The following is a 19140-nucleotide window of genomic DNA, read 5'->3' on the forward strand; positions in this document are numbered from 1 at the left end:
TCTCATGTCAGTCATGTTCTTGCAGCTTGTTGGTTCCCGTGTTTCAGTCAAATACAGTCATGAATTTAGTTTACAACGGTAAAAACACCAGCAATAAACAGCCCACTCCATGTGTTCTGATGGAGGGAGAGGGGGCTCTGATAAAGCAACACAGAATTAGTGTCAGTGAGCCCCCTAAAGGTGGGAGGCTTTAGTGCAGCTGCTGCAGCTCCACTGGATCCTGCACGCACTTCTGTGATTCTGCTCATGTAAATAGAGAGAGATCATATACGGGTCTGCTGTCGACTTCATTTTCATATAAACGCCTGTAACTATTGCACTAACAGTGAGTGGTTCAGCCGCATGCTGATCTTGAAAGCCTCCGCCTGTATATTCACGTGCTTCTGATATTTAGCTAGAAACTAGCGACGTGTTTTATGGCGTTATGATCGTGGAGTTTGCGTTTGATCACGGCTTCGGCTGTATTGTAAAAGTGAAGTGGGAACTTTGGGCGGACACGCCCCCTAAACCGTGGAAGTGGATGTCCGCGCCTCTGATTGGCTGCGACGCTCCAACTGGCAACACCTGCTTAACTCCTTCATCCAAATTGACACCCGGGACTGTGGGAAATATAGGCAGCATCCCGCCTCGCTCACGCGCTCAGTCACACCGCTGCCCTCGGAAGACACCGAGCCTCTCACCTCTCTCTCTCTCTCACACACACTCGGTGGATCTCTGCTGGGAAGCGAGGCGCACCGCCGGAGACGCGATGTGGGCGAAAGTGGCCGTGGCGCTGCTGGTTCTGTCCGTTTGGGAACCAGTCGAGTGTTCGGATACCGGCGACGCCGTGCACGACAGCAGCCCGCCGGAGAAGCCCGGCGGCCAGAAAGGACGCCTGTCCCTGCACAACACAGGTGAGAGCGAGCGAGCGGGCGCGCGCGTGAGGCCACGCAGGTAACGACGCGTCCGCAACATTTCACCGATCAGATGGTTTCAACTTGTGTGATGCTCATGAGCGCGCGGGTTCAGGGGCTGAGCAAGGCGATCTCTTGTAAATACTCTCCGACGGAAATCCAATATGTTAGTAAACTATTAATAGAAGTGCACGAGGTAACGTGTCATGAATCCCGGCGCTCATCTTAGTGCCTTTAACCCCCCGAATCCTCGCCAAATGTAACGCTCGTGTCGGTCCTATGCCTGGTCGAGTGTGGGTCCGCAGCATGCGAATGTGTGTCACAACTTTCTCCTGTCCGGGCTCCATGGCAGAGACCCCACTAACACCACTGTGTAATCCAACGCACGCTGTGGGCAAAGCTCTTAGGATCCAAGCACATTCCCGCGATGCCACTGCTGACTGCGTCTCACTTTCCCTGCGCACTTCTCTTCAACTTCAACTGCCTATACAAACCCCAGCACCCCACCCCTTCCACCAGACTTTTACTACTCCCCCGCCTCCCCCCCCCCCCAGCCAACAGTGGCTCTTTGTTGACAAGATTGATCTCAATAAATCAAATTTTTATTTGCTCGAGACTGGCTTGTGACTGGGAGCAAATATTCTCACGCCTATCATCTATCACTGCCAAGACAAATCACCGGGATAATTATATTTAACTTGGATCACCGGCGTCGGCGTGAATACACGGCCCTTTTTCACAGTTGAGCTTGAGTTTAAAAGTGAAATCATTTGGTTATAGCGTTAATCCCATTTAAAAATGGCTCTGGAGTCGAGCTGTGCTCTTGAGCAACACACTTGACCCTGGTCCACATGGCTCACTCCACACACCCGCTCACGCTGACACCTCTCCTGTCATGAAAGCATCGCATTCTTTTTTGCTGGAAATCATGCAGCATGATTGGCCAATAAAGTACTCAATTCAAGCCCTGCCACTGTCAAGTGGTTCCCGTCGTCTGCGTTTGGAAAATGACCCAGCCCATCCTTGGCCTCCAACATGTGCCCAACAAGGAAATGTTTCCATCACATAGCAACACAGACACAAAGCTAGTGAGCCACAGTGTGCCACCCGGTCGTCGCAGTGAGTCCAGACAAACCTCCACCTGAGCTCACTGAGCCTGTGCCAAACCCAGCAGCTACGATGTGCAAAACACAACAGTTGACTGACACGTCTCCACTGATTTAAACCCGTAATCATGGATGCAGATGTGTGTCACATTCCCTCACAGTGTGTTTGCCAATCCACAGCTCAACTCTGCTGCAGTAAATCTCAGCTCGATGGCACAAGCTACCGGAAAATAATTGATGACTTTTTCACGTCAAACGAAAGCAAGCAGGAGCAGTGAACGTCTGTCCTCAGGAGAGGGGGCGAACCCCCGTCTGCGTCGCTTTAATTCTGCTTCTTTTATTGCACGTTAATACGAGACAGACTTTTGGACTAAAGGAAATTGCTGCATTTCCTCACCAAGAAGTATCTGCAATGCACCATCTCTTCTCAAGGCCAGGCTGTGCAGATGGTTTGTGGTGCAGAATGACACAGTAATATCTCTGTCACCAAGTGTTGCTCCCTCAGCCTGGGAAATAAGACGTCTCCCCCCCTGCTGTGCTTCCCTGTGTCGCGGAACTGAAGCCCAAATGGCCCCTTGCTTCTGTCGAGCTGCTCTGTGGCACATCTGCCTGTGTCGATGTTTCTGCTGCGAACAGATGATGGGGTGCCCTCCCCTGACCTGCTCTCTCTCTCTCCCCAGCTGAGATCCAGCACTGCCTGGTGACTGCAGGGGATGTCGGCTGTGGCGTGTTTGAGTGCTTTGAGAACAACTCCTGTGAGATTCGAGGGTTGCAGGAAATCTGTATGACCTTCCTGCACAACGCTGGGAAATTTGACTCTCAGGTACCTGAACACATCTCTACATCATTAAAGAAGCCTCTGCTTCTGTATCACCCAATGACAGAAGTTGTTTATTATGTTTGGGAAGTGCTCTTCCCTCCCCGCGGACCCAGTCTCAGACAGCTGGAACAAGAAGGTCCACATTCTTAAGAGACTTCTGAAGTCTTCATTTATGGTCATCACCGTCCTGTCGTGACTTCCCAGACCGTAGCCATTGCTCCAACCAGGCCACAAACCTTGTCTCGTGTGTGTGTTTCCGGCAGGGAAAATCCTTCATCAAAGACGCCCTCAAGTGCATGGCTCACGGGCTACGGCACAAATTCAGCTGCATCAGCAGGAAGTGTGTTTCCGTCAAGGAGATGGTGTTCCAGCTGCAGAGAGAGTGCTACATGAGGCATAACCTGTGCTCTGCTGCCAAGGAGAACGTGGCTGTGATGGTGGACATGATCCATTTCCAGAACCTTTTCCCTAAAGGGTGAGTGGGTCACGGCACCAAGTCTTTTAATAACCTTGTAACATCTAATGGAAAATGTGTGACCGGCCACGACAGCTAAGCCATGTGAGCATTTTAGGAGTTTTAAGGAAAGGTCTGGTGTCAGGTGCTGAAGCTCCTCTACACAAACACTTCTTATTGTCTGCAACTTGCACCCAAACAAAGGCAGTTCCAAGATCTTCTCAAGCCTCCCGCTTCTGCCTGGTCTTTATATGAACCATTGAGTCTGTATAGTAGCTAAATCTAGCTAAATGTGAGGGGAACTTCCCACCATCCAGACGTTCTTTATCACTGACAGGAATTTTCATCCGGCCAACTTCCGAAGCTTGTTCCCCCGGTCATGTCCCACTGGCTGACCAACATCTAACTCTGCACTGAAGGCAGATATTTTATAATAGGATTGATAATCGTCCATTGGCCGATACTGAGGTGCCTCGTCCCGTCCTTCCGACTGTCTCGTCCCTCTTCAGAGTCTTGTTTGTCTTACATGCCTCCCCAGGAGTAGGTTGGCAACAGTTCAGGGATTCCCCACTGTTCTTTAACAGGGTTTCAAAAATACAGGTACAAGAAAGAAATTGATGGAAACGACTAGTAATTGAAATGAAACGTGGCCAAACTTTGCGCTCAGATGTGGAAGACAGTTATTGTTAAATACCGAGAGTTGAATCATGACTGGAACTTGACTTCATCCATGTTAGCAAACCACTTTGAAAAGCGGTGTAGCGCAGCATTAGCATGTCTGGCTAGCTGCTCAGGGGTTTCCCTTATGCTTCAGTCATGGCGGTTGCACGATAAAGAAATGAGGGGAAACTCAAGGCCTCCCTCTCAGAGCTGAAAATGAGTGCGGTGCCTCTGCAGTTTTCTCACTTTTCAGGCTCCTGTCATTAGCAGGCTAATGTTAGCGTGCTGACAGTTGATCTGCTGAGTGAGGAAAGCTGAGACATGGGGCATGAATCACATCCAGTCAAAAGGAAGGTGAAGAAAAGTCACATCTGCATCTGGATGCTAAACTAATCATTATCGTATTTAGCTCTGACAAGGCGCATCCATGACTCACCGGCCGAAGACACGCCTTGCTGAAGCTAGCTTAGCTACTAGGTGCAACAACGCTTCGGGCGAAACAAACAAATCATGAAAGAACAAGACTTTTTTTCCGGCTGCCTATCACCTGTTTGCCAGGGGAGGTTGTGAATATCTTGGTCCTGGTGCTTTCTAATCGCTGATGTTTTCCCAGGCCGTATGTGGAGCTGGTCAACATCCTGCTGAGCTGTGGGGAGGAGGTGAAGGAAGCACTGACCCGCAGCGTCCGACTACAGTGCGAGCAAAATTGGGGCGCCTTGTGCGACAGCCTGAGCCTCTGTTCCTCCATGACCCCGTCCCTGTCCGGCTCTCCTCCCGACCACCGCCAGCGCCCGGTCTCCCCCAACCCCAACCCCGAGCCGGAGCAGCCGCGACCTCCGCGGCACAGCGAGAAGGAAAAACACGGCAAAGCAGGTTTCAACTCTCACCCGCGCAATCGCAGTCAGGGCCTCCGTCGCCAGGTGCCGGAGGCCGGAGCCGTCGCCGAGCAAGAGAACGCCGAGAGCACCGACATCCGAAGGTGAAAACAGTCAGGCCGCCGCCGCCGCCACACTCAGCCGTACGTCACGTTAAACCACACTTGCTGATTTCTTCACACACGGAGACAGAAACTGGGATAGACTGAGCAGAAGACAAGCTTTCCTGTCCCTTTCTCCTCTCCAGTCATTCCAGTAACCCCACACGGTAAACTTGCAGGGTCATTGTGGTGTAGCTGATACTGTAGGCCACAACTTTGAGTTTCTTTGAAAAGTGATTGTTATAACCATGATTATTTCAAATGTTAGGACTGTTTCGGCTCTAATATAGCGTCTCTCAAACCATACTGTAAGATCTGATTTATATTTCTATTATTTATTCTTCTTATTCTGTATGCAGTGTCTAAATATCAAATTGTACATAGGAAACATACTTGTCTATATTTATATCAACATGTATAAGTATAGTTAATTTGCAATACTGTTACCTGTTCTGTTGGCGATAGTTGCCCAAGTCACGCAGTAGTTTGTAGATATGTAACATACATCATTTGTTGTGTCAGTGCAGGAATGTGTATTTTAATTATAGATACTTGATGGTTGAACACAAATTGTACAGGTTTCAAGTCCACTTCTGGCACATAGAAATTGAAGTGCATAAAGGCCTTGACGCCGACAGTTTTGTGCATTCTAAATATGAAAGTCCACTTTTTCAGAGGACGGTGACACAATACTATGAAGACGGACGGCAGTTTAAGGTCATCACGAGTCTCGCTAAGCTACAAATGAAGAGACTAACCTGGTCTCATCCGGCACTGTTGTCACATGATCAGTGAGTTACAGAGGGAGGGAGGGAGGGAGGGATTCCCTCCACGAGAGGAAGTGCGTGCTTTGTTTCAAACATCCAGGTGCCTAAACATCCACCATCGCCAGCGACCGCCTCTCTGGGATGGCAGTGAATAGATGAAACTGAGTTCCAAGGAGATTTATAAAGCTATTTTAACGTGTTGAGCCACAGAAGTCTTAGCCATTGCACTTTGTATGATTGTCAACCTTCGCGATACTGACCAGGTGTTAAGCACAGTCATCCCTGAACTAGATCCTAGCAACCTTCATTTGTTTTCCCCTCAGTCTGGACCTTCCATTTCTGTCGCCAACCACACAGCACCACTCGCTCCCTTGGACCAGATTCTTTTTTTTTTTTCCCCTTCAAGAGCGGTCACGCTGAGTCCATGTTGTATCTCGTCGTCTTCTGTGAGGAGTGACGCTAAGGCCTGTGAGTTACAGAAGATGCAGTGAAGGTCCTCACACTGGGGCTCTGGTGCGGCTGTTTTAAATGTTATATTTACCGAGGCTACCAGAGAATTCCTCTGGGCTGCAGCCAACAGCCAGGCCGAGGAGCAGCGCAGGACAGAGATAGTCAGATTCAATTTTTTTTTTCCCTCCTTAAGGGCACAGACTTTTGAGCATTTCAGGCCAGTCACTCGCTTTTGCTGTTTGTCAGCACTCTCCAGGCTCTTGAAGGGAAAGACTGATGTTGTGGCCCCTTTTTTTTTTTTTTTTTTTTAACTCAACAGTTTTCTTTTAGAAATGTTTCCCTTCCCTGACTGGTCTCTATTGTTTTTAATGTGTGTGTGTGTGAGAGTGAGTGTGAAGGTTGGGAATCTTGTCCCAGCATAAGATATAAGCTAATCCAGTCAAGAATGTACTGTACATGTGTAAAGTGACAATCTGCTCAGCTCTTGTCATGTTTGCTATGGCTTTTCTGTGACGCTGTAGAAGCTTGAATGGCTTTCTTTCTTGTAAAGGTGAGCAGAATAAACTAACCACACTTCCTGCATCGTCAGTGTTCCATCTAAATGAGACATATTTTCTCCAATGGAATTATTATTTTTGCTTTTTTTTCCAGAATGTTTTAACTCACTTGTAAGCTATTTTCACAAATGATCCTATGAATACTTTGGACTCATGAAGTCGGATTTATCTTGTAATCATTAAACTATTTTGTCTGTATTTTGCCATTCTGTCATATTTCCTGGTGAAAATTGGGAAGGAGGCGCGTCAAACGCGCTCATTTGACTGCCTGCCTTCTTTCTTTGACTGTGAAATACGGTCTCAAAACCGGGACATGTGCTCGGCGGAGACGCAGCGTTCAGATCCACAGCAAAATCACCTTCGAGCAAGGCACGGGTGACGAATCCCACTCACTTTCTGTAAGTGTCTCACAGTTCTCACCAAAAACTGCTTGTTTTGCTGTAGTTATACCACATGGCCACTAAGAGGTGCTATTTCTCTACACTTAAAATTGAGCAGTTTATTTACTACTTGAGGTGAGACAGTTTAATTGAATTAGAATTTAATTTCGTTCTTACTGGCGTCATGCGCAGAGGTTAAGCCGAGGGAGTTTTTGGGTTTCATGTCTTCATGTGGTTGATGGAAAAAGGTGGGAAAGTCATTTTCCTACTGAGGTAGAATAGGGTTTTTGTGCTTTACACAACATAATTGCTGCACTTTCGTTGTGTAAAACATTGTCTTTCAGGACTAGAATGGGAAAATTATTGGCATTTACGTTGTCTGGACACAGTGTGATGTCGCTGTTCAATTTTAAGATCATCAGAGCAGGCAAAAGGCCAAGGACCTGCCTGCTGGGCAACAGAGGCATTTCATCATGATAATGGACGGGCCTGTAAGTGGGTTTCTCAAAGGAGAAATGTGAGATGGTCAGTTTCAGGTGCTTTCTGATCACCTTCCTGAGTGACCTGGCGAATAGACAACTCTTTCCACAGATTAAACATTTAAGAACAGACTGAAAATGGCCTGCTTCTGAATCCATATGACTAGTGAAGTTTGCCTGCTTCAGTTGCCTCACAGAAGCTCGAGTGCTGTTCGAAAACCTTTAAAGTTGAGCAATATCCTGTTCGCTTTGATGGCTTTAACTTAAAGTGCAGTTCTCTTTCTTCAGCTGAACAAATAGTAAGTGTTTACTGTAGATGAATAGACTTTCTTCTTCTTTGATTTTTTTGAGTTTTTGTCACATATCTGCTTTCTCCACTTTTATGTTGGGTAATTGGTAGTAATCATAACCACTGATAAATGTACTTTTTTGAGCCTCTTCTAATGTCTATAGAATGTTTTCTTATTTTAGTTCTCACTGGGAAAATTTGTTTACGAGTATGTGGTTCTCAAAACATAATGTATCCGGAGTATTACTTGACAAAATGTAAAAAAAAAAAAAAAAGTCGGAACCGCTGATCATTCTTCATATATATTTATATTTTTATATATTTATTATTGCACATGGAAAGCAGACCATAGAAATGCTGCTATGGGGAAGTTATAGCTAAAATATTTCTATTATTAAAACTGAAATAAATCATTAAATCCAGAATAAAGTCGATTTGTTGGTTTAAATATCCAAGCTAAACGAATGGTCGTGCTCGATGGAACTCTCTGGTCAGGTTCAGGCTTCCTGTCTTCTGACATCACACGCACATCATCCTGTACATCGTTATCCTCAGACGTGGAAGGAAACATTTGTTTAGTCAAATGGACCGCAAATATGGGGCCCATGTTTCTTCACGCCTTCGCCGTATTTCAATGGATATTCATCTACCGAGAATCTAATGAGACGCATTTGAATGTTTGCGCGTCTTACGCCGTCATTAAATTCAATGAATCTGAATTTGGGAGCAGCTCAGAAGCGCATGTGCCATTCATTGAAAAAGGAACACAGGGGGCGTGTCTGAAAAGCGACCGGCCAATCACGTGGTAGGTTTCATGTTGAGTGAGCGGAGCTTTATCAGATAATCCTACCGCCCATTGGCCGCTCGCTGACACTATAGGCGGGGCTTGCAGACGGAAGTGTCTCGCGACTGGCCCAGCTGTCAGTGAGATTAGAGAAGAGACCATTTACACCGGCTGACTGGGAAATGCAGAAAAGGGAAAAACGCGAAAATATGGCAACATCAAAACCATAAGGTCATGACGGCGAACTGAAGGTAGTTGTACTCGCCGTATCCGCGAGGGCAAACGTTTGTCTGAACCGGCGCCTTCCTCGCTCGTTAGCCAAAACGCTGTCTGTGTGACATTGAACATACAGGACACCAAGTGGACGACGGGGTCGTTTAAAGAGCCGTTCCCGACTCCGAAGTTGCTTCCACCGCCTGCTCGGCGTCGACACCCGCTTCCGACGCTTGTCGTCGTCGTTTATCGCCTCCCGGCAGGTTCTTGTGTGTGCTCGGTGCAAGCTGTTATCTGAGCTCGCAGCTCTGAGAAGGGAACTACCCTCGGTTCAGACAAGACAGGAGACGTCATCAACGTTTCCCTCTATGTAAATGGTTTGTGAATGAGGAGGTCATTGCCGTGGAGTGAAAGCAAAACACGCACTCGGTAGGTGTCCACGCTGTGACCTGCTACCCAGGCGGACTTTAAAAATGACTGCGTGGTTCGTAGGACACATGGAAGGCGGCGGAGCAGCTGTTAGCTTGCTGCTAGCTGCGTGACGACCTTTGGGGATGTCAGCGTCTCCGGCTGTTCGCTGCCTGCTCCAGCTAGGAGGGTGTTTTCCGACCGGTGTTTGATTTCACACAGGCCTCGAGAAGCTCGACGACTCCGTGGTTTGATTGCATCACAGAAGAGGCAGGGCGCAGCGCCTGTACATTCACTGCGTTTGTCGAGGCTTGTTTTGCTGTATAGGCCTGATCGTCTTGAGGTGTAACAGCTCTGGTTTCCCTCTCCTCTGTTTCCCCAATTTCTCTCCAGAACCTGTGAAACTGTGAAAAAGCCAGACGTCAAGTGAAGATTCACCTGCTGTCCTAAATGGGGGACTACGGGTTTGGAGTGATGGTGAAGAACAGCAGTGGTAACAAATCTGCTTTCCCAGTGAGGATCCCGCCTCACCTTCAACCCCAGCACCCTCACAACCCCTCGGAACCCCCCAGCCCCCCGGCCTTCGTCAACAACACCTGCTCCACCAATGGAGGCAGCGCTTGGCTGTTTCCAGCTGTAGCGCCGCACAGTAACATGCAAGATGAGATTCTGGAGTCGGACAAGTCCAAGGCCTTGGACCTCCAAGATATGCAGGAGAACACTCAGGTCCAGCCCCAACCTCAGGCCCTCTCTCCCAGCCAGGCAGAGGCCAACACCAACCTCGGGGAGCTTGAAGGCGGCCTCTCCGAGGACAGTTTAATTGAAAAGGGGTCGTTGGACAGCAGTGGTGGGAAGGAGAAGCTGAGGATGGATTCCCCAGTTCTCGGTGGGTTTGACTACCAGGACAGCTTGGGGATGGGGACGAGCGGCGCACAATCCACCTCCACGTCGTCTGCGCTGACAAGCTTCAACAACTGGTCTCCTGCTGTTCCCTCGACCCAGTCTCCAGTCATGGGGGAGGAGGTCGGCGGTTTCTTTGGCCCTGCTGGCTCCAATGGCAACGGACCACCTTTACTGTTCCAGAACTTCTCCCATCATGCCGGACCCGGCTTTGGAGGGGGTGGAAATTTCTCCCCCCAGATTGGGCCACTTTCTCAGCATCACCCCCCTACTCCCCACCCACAGCACTACCACCCACACGGTCAGGGGGTCCCACAGCAGCACCGGCGCTCTCCTGCTAGCCCTCATCCACCTCAGCCCTCATTCCCACCGCATGGTCACCGCGCAGGAACCTTCCCGCAAATGTCCCACCTTGCTGCTGCTCAGAGCAAACAACCTTCCCCTTGGGGGAGCTACCAGAGTCCCTCAACGCCCACATCCACTTCCTGGAGTCCTGGAGGTTATGGTAGCTGGGGTGGAACTCATGGTGTCAGAAGGGGGGTTGGTGGAGGAATACCAGGCCTGAACTCAAGCTCCCCTTTTAAGAAGTCCTTCACCAACAACCAGGTACTTTTGTTTGCGTAGCTGAGGCAGAATTGTCGGAATATTTTTTAATATTTCCGTTCATAGGTACCCTCCCAAAAATTTCCCAGAAATGGCACTGGTTTTAATCACAAGGGCTGGATAGAAGACAGTGTGAGTCGCAGTGATAATGTCTACCCATTCCAGGTGAGTAGTCTGCACTAGCTGATAGGTCGGTGGGTTTTTACTGTGATGTTTGCTATGTTCTAGCCGAGCCTAGTTCAGGCTATGGATTTGGAAGCAGTAAAGAGATGAGGAACTGCATCCAATGTAGAAGAGCAAAGGCAGGATATGTGAATTTAGCCACGTAAATAGATACATGAAGTGTTGCAGTGGATTGGCCTTTGGTGATGTCTAATGGGTTTGGTTGCAGGAAAGAAGAGCTCAGATCACAGGGCTCTCCCTCTTGCCCTGGTTTTGGGAAGCCTTGTGCTTTGCTTTAAAGACACAGGCTCCCTGATCCCTGTCGACTATATAATAGTCTGAAAAGATAACATTTGCCTCAAAATACTTATTACATGTATTCTACTTGAATGCAACAAAAATTTTAGGAACCAACTCATGACAACGCTCCAATTTTTACCTTTGCCTTTCATGAATCAATTTTACACGTTGCTGTCACATGACATCATGTGACTGAGTATCAGAGATGCCATGTTTTGACAACCTGTTTGGAAATGTCATGCTTGAGATGCCTGCAACTGCATGCCAACAGTCAATCTGAATTTCTTTATAAGCACACAGACTGGAGCTCTTTCCCTTGTTCCTCATAGCGACTGTATATCAAACTAAAATACTCTACTGTGAGTCATACATTTCTGCTCATTGTGAAATGAGCAATACAGTGACATTTTAGATGTGGATAGGTAAGCTGTAAAGATTAATTTTGAATGTGATGTAGGACACTCACGTACACTGATCACTAGTGCTGCAATGAGACCACTTTTTACATCCTGGAGTAAGTAAACACACTGACATTTTCTGTTTCACATTTTGCAAAACAAAACTGGAGATTCTCTCTTAATCCGTTTCCTGTAAATGTGACTGATTTCCCTTTTTCAAAATGGTATTTACATCACAGCGAACTGTCAGGTGCTGCCTCAGGAGGATGTGGAGCAGCGAAGTAGCTAATTGTTGTCTTCCTCTCTTTCAGCAGGAGAGAACACGCTCCTTTGATGGTTTCAGTATGCACTCTCTGGAGAACTCCCTGATTGACATTATGAGAGCTGAGCAGGATTCTTTGAAAGGTTGGTTCCCACACACAGTGAGGAGAGGATACACCCACGCACATTGTTGTACTGCTCTGGGTGTCTATTTTGAAATGTGAAAGCAAACACTGTAAATTCACTTGCGGCACTTGTAACCAGACAAATTTCTTTTCACTTTTTTTTTTATCTTTTCCAATAAGCTGCCAGTGTGATTCAGTAGATTATACACACTTTTTGGCGTCACAAAATTCAGTAGCTTAAAGCTTGTCTAGCATATTTAGATTCACCCCTTGGTTACACCTATAACATAAAATTGAAGCGCTGCAGTCCCGTGAAGATTTCTGTGTGGCAACCAATTCGCTAGTGCAGGTGAAGATTGCAACTCTGCATGATGCTTGGTGTGCTATGGGCATTTAAAGGGCACTATAATAACCCAGCTTTGTGAGCGTAGTACGTCAGTTATGGAATAACTAGATGTGTTGTGCTCATGTGTGCGAGCGCCTAGACACTCCTCAACAGCAGCAGTTTGCTGACTGAACCGGAAAGGTCTCTCTTTATTTGATCACTTTCCTATTCATTGGTATCTTGTATCAAGTCTTGCCGTCTTTCATCTGACAGCTTTGTGCCTGTACTGCCTGTCCTTCTGATATTTCTGAGTAAAGTGTGATTCTAAGTCTGTATGTAGTGTTTTACTTGGAACATTTCTGCCTAAGGGATCCACTGTACTCGTGTTTTATGCGTAACCCAAGCATTCTATCAAAAAAAAAAAAAAGTGCAACGTGTTTTTGACAATGAGGCGCACCAGTCTGCTTCTTGGGATGCTTCATAGCAGCGCCTAGTGGTAACCCTCTGACTGGCTAGAATTGAAGCAGCTCACCTGAGAGACTGTTGCAGTTCAGTTTGGTGGTGTGTGCACCTTCCATGGAAGCATGAGGGTAGAATAGAGGATCGATTCCTTTAAGAATGATGTGGCTTGACTGGTGGTGGTATGTCTCAGGAGCCAAAGCTTCCACTGGTGTTCGGAAATGTTGATGAAGATTTCATTGAAAGTTGGTTGGTGCTTTATGTTGTCTGAGGCCTGGTTGGTTTTTGTCCCTCACACAGGACGCTACAGCTTCTCTCACCAGGGCGGAGATGGGCCCATGAATGGTATGTTGAACACACATATATGTGGTGTTGTAGCACTGGTCAACATGTGAGATCAATGCAAATAGAGGGAGGTAAAAGTCAACATCTATAATTTATTCCTGACAAAACATTAGCAACAACCACAGGAGAGGTTATTTATAATCCATGTCCTGAGAGCCTTTATAATACTGCACAAGACCGTGTGACAGAACAGAAATGAAGTCAAGGAGCAGATGACGTAGATATTGAATTTGTGGTCATTACTTCCACATTCTTTAAAAATGTCAATCAGCCGTCTAAACATGACAATGTCTACCAAAAGAATCGCATATGAATTAATTCCAATTAGCCATGGTGGCATTTTAACTTCTATTTGGCTGCTACTTATGCTACAATGTTCATGTCAAACTTTGTTTTAAAATATTTCATTGCTATAAAAGCCTCTTGAAGATGATGTTTTGTTGTTTTACATGCAGCAAGAAGTTATGGCAGAAGACGAGGTAAAACCTGTGGATGTTTGGTTTTTTCAGGGTGTGTTTATCTGCACAGTTTTTTTCCTTTGGTGTATGCCTTTTTAAATCTTCCTCAAACTATTTTTTTTTCTTCACGTGGGAAAATTACACTTCTGGGATTTGAATGTCACCACCTATAAATCCACTGTGTGCAACTGAAATAATTCTTTCTGTCAGGTCATTCCTCTCTGTTCCCCATGGAGGATGAGCGTTCTTTTTGTGACGATGAGTCAGGTGACCAGGGGCTCAGCGGTCTTGGATCAGCACACTGTTTTCCACACCTCAATGGTGAACGTGTTGAGCGTTATTCACGCAAAGTGTTTGTCGGAGGATTGCCTCCGGACATAGATGAAGGTAAGGGACTTTTAATTTTACTGGAGCTAAGGTACCACTGTCAAAGGGAAGAGTTGTTTAGAAACTGACCTGGAGGGTTATAGATACTTAAAGGCACCAGGGTTTCTGCCAGGATGTTTTGAAACTGTGGAGTTGGTGACAATAAACACAGTAGTTTTTAATCATGAGAAGTTAACTTCTCGCCCAGTCTGCTGCCGTCCTCACACGGTCCGTCTCTTCATGTCCGACGTCGTGCGTGACTTGAGTAATGCAGACTTCTGTTATTATGTTTCTGTAGGGATTCGTCCGTGAAAGCACCCCAAAAACTGCCACGTCTCCCCATGTTGCGTTGTATATTTTAATACGTTTAATCAGGTGAGATTTCGTCTTTAAAAAGATCAAGGTGTAGCGGCTCTAGTTTAAGCCATGGCAGTGCGCCTCGCTCGTTTATATGTGGCAGAAAACCGTGGGTCTTATGTTTTAATGGCATCAGAAGTGATATTGTGAGAATCTAATATTTGACTAGTTGTACGTGATGCGATCACACATATTCTCTTGTCCTCATCCACCTCATCCCTGACCACCGAAGTCGTCCTCCTTTTATCTGATCTCACCGCCTGAATTATGTCCTGATGTGCGCATCTTAGCTGACCTTAGCTTGTCACTACCAATGTCAACCTCGGTATTTTCATCTCTCCGACCTCCAACTCTCCCTCGTGCTTTCGTGTCACCATCAAAACCAGAGGTCTCAAACCAATCCACAAACAGGCTGCAGTCATCAGACACCGCCCAGCTGTGGGGTGATTATCAGTCTGGTGTTTGGTTTGACTGAAAAACCTGAACCCACTGCAGCTCTTGTGTGGATCACTTTGTGTCAGTCATGTCTCAATGTACGGACCTCGACCATCAACATTAGCTGCTAATGTGTCAAATGATTTTCTCATTCTCAGATGAAATCACTGCCAGTTTCCGACGTTTTGGTCACCTGTTTGTTGACTGGCCCCACAAGGCGGAGAGCAAGTCCTACTTTCCCCCGAAAGGTCAGTTGATCCCTGACCATCTCATCGGAGCAGCTGGATCGTTGGTGTTCACTCTTGTGTGTCGATCCAGGTTATGCATTCCTGTTGTTCCAAGATGAGAGCTCTGTCCAGGCCCTGATCGATGCTTGCATTCAGGAAGATGGCAAGCTGTATCTGTGTGTCTCCAGCCCCACCATCAAAGACAAACCGGTTTGTGGCATTTTATGTTTTCCAGCTAGAGATTAGCTAGCATATTCTGATGTTTCCATTCAGATGGAGATTTCACCCGAGAGTAACTGAGGAATGGAACCCGTTCAGATCGTCATTCAGTTAAATTCATGTTTTCTAGGTTCAAATTCGACCCTGGAACCTGAACGACAGTGACTTTGTCATGGATGGCTCTCAGCCTCTCGATCCCAGGAAGACCATCTTCGTCGGAGGTGTCCCTCGCCCCCTTCGTGCAGGTACAAGCCGTGATTCCCCCATTTAAATTCCAGAAGAGAAACCATTTCCCCGTGACTTGTCATTCCAGTGGAGCTTGCTATGATCATGGACCGTCTGTATGGGGGAGTGTGCTACGCTGGCATTGATACAGACCCTGAGCTCAAGTATCCAAAGGGAGCAGGGCGTGTGGCCTTTTCCAATCAGCAGAGCTACATTGCAGCCATCAGTGCCAGATTTGTTCAACTGCAGCACGGGGAGATTGATAAACGGGTGAGTCTCTCTGGCCTGCGCAGTGGCAGCTTCTGCTTCTGGCCTTTTACCCAGTCCTGAAATATTTATTTGCTCCAGCAAGCTCATGCAGGTGCTCTGGGATGCTGCCTTCCTCCATGTTGACCCACATTCTGTGAACATTTCTGTTGCTCTCAGGTGGAAGTGAAGCCATATGTTCTGGATGACCAGCTGTGTGATGAGTGCCAGGGCACTCGCTGCGGCGAGAAGTTTGCTCCTTTCTTCTGCGCCAACGTGACTTGTCTGCAGTACTACTGCGAGTACTGCTGGGCAGCCATCCACTCCCGTGCTGGCCGTGAGTTCCATAAGCCCCTGGTGAAGGAAGGTGGGGACCGACCGCGGCACATTTCCTTCCGCTGGAACTGAGGCGAAGGTGTTAGGGAGAGCAGCATCTGGGAGGAGTTTTAAAAAGAGGGTTAGTCAGGAAATGGGTTTGGGCTAAGAAATAGAAAAATGCACTTTTAAGTTAAAATATATTTATTTTTAATTGGCCCTTAAAAGGACGTAAATATGTGATGAGAGATCCATTTTGTTTTGACTTTGCGTGTGCATGAGCATATGAATGCATTAGGTTTAGTTTTCAGACTAGTTTTTTGGTGTTGGCTAACAAAGCTGCTTCCATAAGTTGTGAAGAATAACCTGCAGTTTAATTGAGATTCATCCGACCCAGATCAGTGGACTAACAGTGCAAGAAAGGTGCATTCAATTTCAGTTTATTCACGAGCAGGAATAGAGAGCAACTCTACCATTTACCAAAGGCGACGTGCAAATGGTTGGTCTTACGATGAAGCAAACCTTTTTGTCGTTTCATTTCTGTTGTCTTCTTTTGTGTTTTGAAACTGCCCTCGTCATAAAATGCCCCTCGCCTCCCTTCAGCGTGGAAACCTTTGACTCGACTGTCCAGACCTTGGTTTAAAGTCGACACTTTGAAAACACGAATGGCAAACCAAAGATTGGCCAAAAAAATGAAAAAATAAACACACACACACACACACACACACACACACACACACACTGCAACAAAAGCAGATGTCGGAATGGTGGTAGTCATGACAACAAGCCGTATTGTTGAATGGCTAAGGAAGATGGAGGAGTTTCAGTTCTTTGCGGGTCTCGGCGAGTGGAAGTGCAGGCCTTGGGGCGCGGGATCGACAGTAGTATTTGCTCACTTTATATACATATATATTGTCAGGGATATTAGCACTGGAAGCTAACATGCTAATGTAGTGAAACTATTGGGAAGGTGCAGCCCGGACGCCCTGAGCTGCCGACGAGGCGCCCACTGCACGCTCTATCGTGATCGGAGTTTCTATCACAAGTGTTGTTGGATTTGGTAGTAGCTAGAATTTTCTGTCACAGAGATAAAGATATTATTTTATACATGGCCTGCTGATTTTTGTACAGTGTTTTATAGCTGATTATTTTGTCATGAACATATATACATTTATTATGCACTACTTTTCTAAATATTTTTTTCAATAGTCATTTTAGGCACATTTTTCACAGATGGGAGAACTCCTTTTGCAATACCTCATTTTTTTCACTTGGTGAAAAATAATTTTGTACCTTTGTTACTAAGAGATCTGCATTTATGGTAAACTTAATTTAAAAGAAAAAAAAAGAAAATGAATGATAATATAATTTTCAATTAGCTTTTATATATTTAATTGCTGGCAAATCTGACAATTGTCTGGTGTGATTCTGTAGATTAAAGAGACAAGGCTTTCGTGAGCCGCTCATATCTGGATCTCCTCTCTCCTAAGGAACATTATCACAGGATACGAAGGCATGACAAGACCTTTATAAACAGATTTTGATAGTCTTTCAAATATATATTCTGATATATTGCTCCTAGCTGTGATCTTGATGATTATCGATATGGTAAATGTTTTGGCTTTGGTCCATGTGTGAACTCGACCACCGGAGTGGATATCAGCTGTATGAATATTAGATCCTCTGTCTTTGGACTGCCTGTAAGCTCTACCTGTTCTTGGCATGCGTAATGTAACAGATATGAAAAAAAAAAAAAAACCCGACTAGAGTTAATGCAGGACCTAATGTGATGCACTTGATCTCCCTTCTTCCTCCTTTAGATCCTTGACATCACATCTCTTGTAGCCTCTCTTGACACAATAGAGTCTGCCTTCCTCACACAGATGTGATGTTTATGCAATCTACACAGTGACAACACTTTTTTCGGTGCATTTTGTAATTTAGAGGACACTTCGTAGGACGTAGGTGAGGAGACTTAATCACTTGACCGCCCCTGCCCCTGCCCCTGCCCCTCACCCCCCCTCTGTTTGTGATGTGGCATGCTTTGGGACATAACCTGAATGTGATTTAATGTTGCAAGTTAACTTTTTGAGCCATTATGTGCAATACTTCTTCTTTTCAGAGACAAGTCGGTGTGAGTCAGTTCAGTCATACTAACCATGCAGTCACTTACACGTTTGTTTCCTGTTGTCCATGCTAATGCAAGAAAATAACTAATTTATAACTGAATTTATTTTTTAACATTAGTTTTGTGCTTATGACTTATTTTGCTACTACCATGCTACTGTGATTAAGAACGTTGTACATACTAGGTCTATAATGTATCTAGCATTGGCTCTATTTTCAAATGTAAAACTATCATTTGATCAGATTTGTTATATTTTTTTGGGGTTGATCTGTTGACGTGTCTAGTTTTTTCTAAATGCTGTATTGTGATTCACATTTTTCAGATGAAAAGAATATTGATTATGTATCTTAGTATTACTTGATTAAGAAATTTCAATAGTTTTTAATTGTATGCTGGGAAGGTTTTATTTATTAACTTTTTTTACCTGATATCATTTGGATTTTTTTTAAGTCATTTATTTCACATTTATACATGAGTTCTAATTTTATATTTTCCTCCTAATTAAGTTGCATTGCAGACTTCAGTTTTTATAGCTGGTTTGTAGTATTGAAGTTAAAAAAACGGATATGTCATGATTATTTGCTGCCAACTATTTGTAATTGTACGCATACATTTGAAGTATTTGTAATGTGAGATGTTGAACGAATAAAACAGCTGTGAGGACGTATCTTTTGTCTGATTAAAAACACAATTTATAAACTGCTACAAGTGCGTGACACTATGTTTTTGGCACATCTGGAGCGTTTAGTTAAATTGGGTCAGAGGTATTTATAGGCCAAGGTTTATTTCAGGCCTTACTGGGAATTATCTGGCTCATGTAAATCCAAACGGGTTTCTTTTCTCTACTAAAATAAGTGAATGAAACCAGAACATTTTCTGGGCAATATCTTTAACTCGGCCATAAATCTGAATGAGAAGTGAGGCTAAATAAAATGAATCACCTCATACGTTTTGGTCCTTTTCAACATGAGGTCAGTGAAATTAGGTCAAATCCCAGTCACAGAATCGGTTTTGGGAGGTGGTTAAAAAACACGTCCTCAGCTGTCGGCT

General features: G+C 45.6%; 2 protein-coding genes across 7 annotated transcripts; both read left to right on the forward strand.

Moving 5' to 3' along the window:
- Positions 1 to 242: 242 nt before the first annotated feature.
- On the forward strand, positions 243 to 6435 carry stc2a (stanniocalcin 2a). 2 transcript variants are annotated; one of them, XM_053878954.1, is made up of 5 exons: positions 243 to 893; positions 2680 to 2822; positions 3083 to 3294; positions 4547 to 4912; positions 6000 to 6435. In XM_053878954.1, exons 1-5 carry the CDS (start codon positions 425 to 427, stop codon positions 6094 to 6096), a joined length of 1287 nt encoding a protein of 428 aa, XP_053734929.1. In that variant the 5' UTR covers positions 243 to 424; the 3' UTR covers positions 6097 to 6435. The 2 variants fall into 2 exon arrangements, with proteins under 2 accessions (XP_053734929.1, XP_053734930.1); XM_053878955.1 differs by having other exon boundaries at positions 244 to 893; positions 5585 to 6435.
- Positions 6436 to 8705: 2270 nt separating this feature from the next.
- On the forward strand, positions 8706 to 18775 carry LOC128767421 (cytoplasmic polyadenylation element-binding protein 4-like). 5 transcript variants are annotated; one of them, XM_053879475.1, is made up of 12 exons: positions 8706 to 8866; positions 9630 to 10742; positions 10806 to 10904; positions 11914 to 12004; positions 13070 to 13114; positions 13570 to 13593; positions 13783 to 13959; positions 14889 to 14978; positions 15049 to 15167; positions 15307 to 15421; positions 15490 to 15671; positions 15828 to 18775. In XM_053879475.1, exons 2-12 carry the CDS (start codon positions 9687 to 9689, stop codon positions 16053 to 16055), a joined length of 2226 nt encoding a protein of 741 aa, XP_053735450.1. In that variant the 5' UTR covers positions 8706 to 8866; positions 9630 to 9686; the 3' UTR covers positions 16056 to 18775. The 5 variants fall into 5 exon arrangements, with proteins under 5 accessions (XP_053735450.1, XP_053735447.1, XP_053735452.1 ...); XM_053879472.1 differs by having other exon boundaries at positions 11911 to 12004; positions 15828 to 18774; XM_053879474.1 differs by lacking the exon at positions 8706 to 8866 and adding an exon at positions 8959 to 9257 and having other exon boundaries at positions 11911 to 12004.
- Positions 18776 to 19140: the final 365 nt, after the last annotated feature.

Source organism: Synchiropus splendidus, chromosome 11 (genome assembly GCF_027744825.2).
Source record: "Synchiropus splendidus isolate RoL2022-P1 chromosome 11, RoL_Sspl_1.0, whole genome shotgun sequence".
Lineage (NCBI taxonomy): Eukaryota > Metazoa > Chordata > Actinopteri > Syngnathiformes > Callionymidae > Synchiropus > Synchiropus splendidus.

What these genes read in the sequence shown, in the direction of transcription:
- LOC128767421 (XM_053879472.1), top strand. Translation starts at nt 9,687, where the DNA reads ATGGGGGACTACGGGTTTGGAGTGATGGTGAAGAACAGCAGTGGTAAC. An exon ending in AAGTTATGGCAGAAGACGAG is followed by an intron (nt 13,594 to 13,782) that starts GTAAAACCTGTG and finishes TCTTTCTGTCAG; the next exon opens with GTCATTCCTCTCTGTTCCCC. An exon ending in CCACCATCAAAGACAAACCG is followed by an intron (nt 15,168 to 15,306) that starts GTTTGTGGCATT and finishes CATGTTTTCTAG; the next exon opens with GTTCAAATTCGACCCTGGAA.
- stc2a (XM_053878954.1), top strand. Translation starts at nt 425, where the DNA reads ATGATCGTGGAGTTTGCGTTTGATCACGGCTTCGGCTGTATTGTAAAA. An exon ending in CCTGTCCCTGCACAACACAG is followed by an intron (nt 894 to 2,679) that starts GTGAGAGCGAGC and finishes CTCTCTCCCCAG; the next exon opens with CTGAGATCCAGCACTGCCTG. An exon ending in GAGAGCACCGACATCCGAAG is followed by an intron (nt 4,913 to 5,999) that starts GTGAAAACAGTC and finishes TTTTCCCCTCAG; the next exon opens with TCTGGACCTTCCATTTCTGT.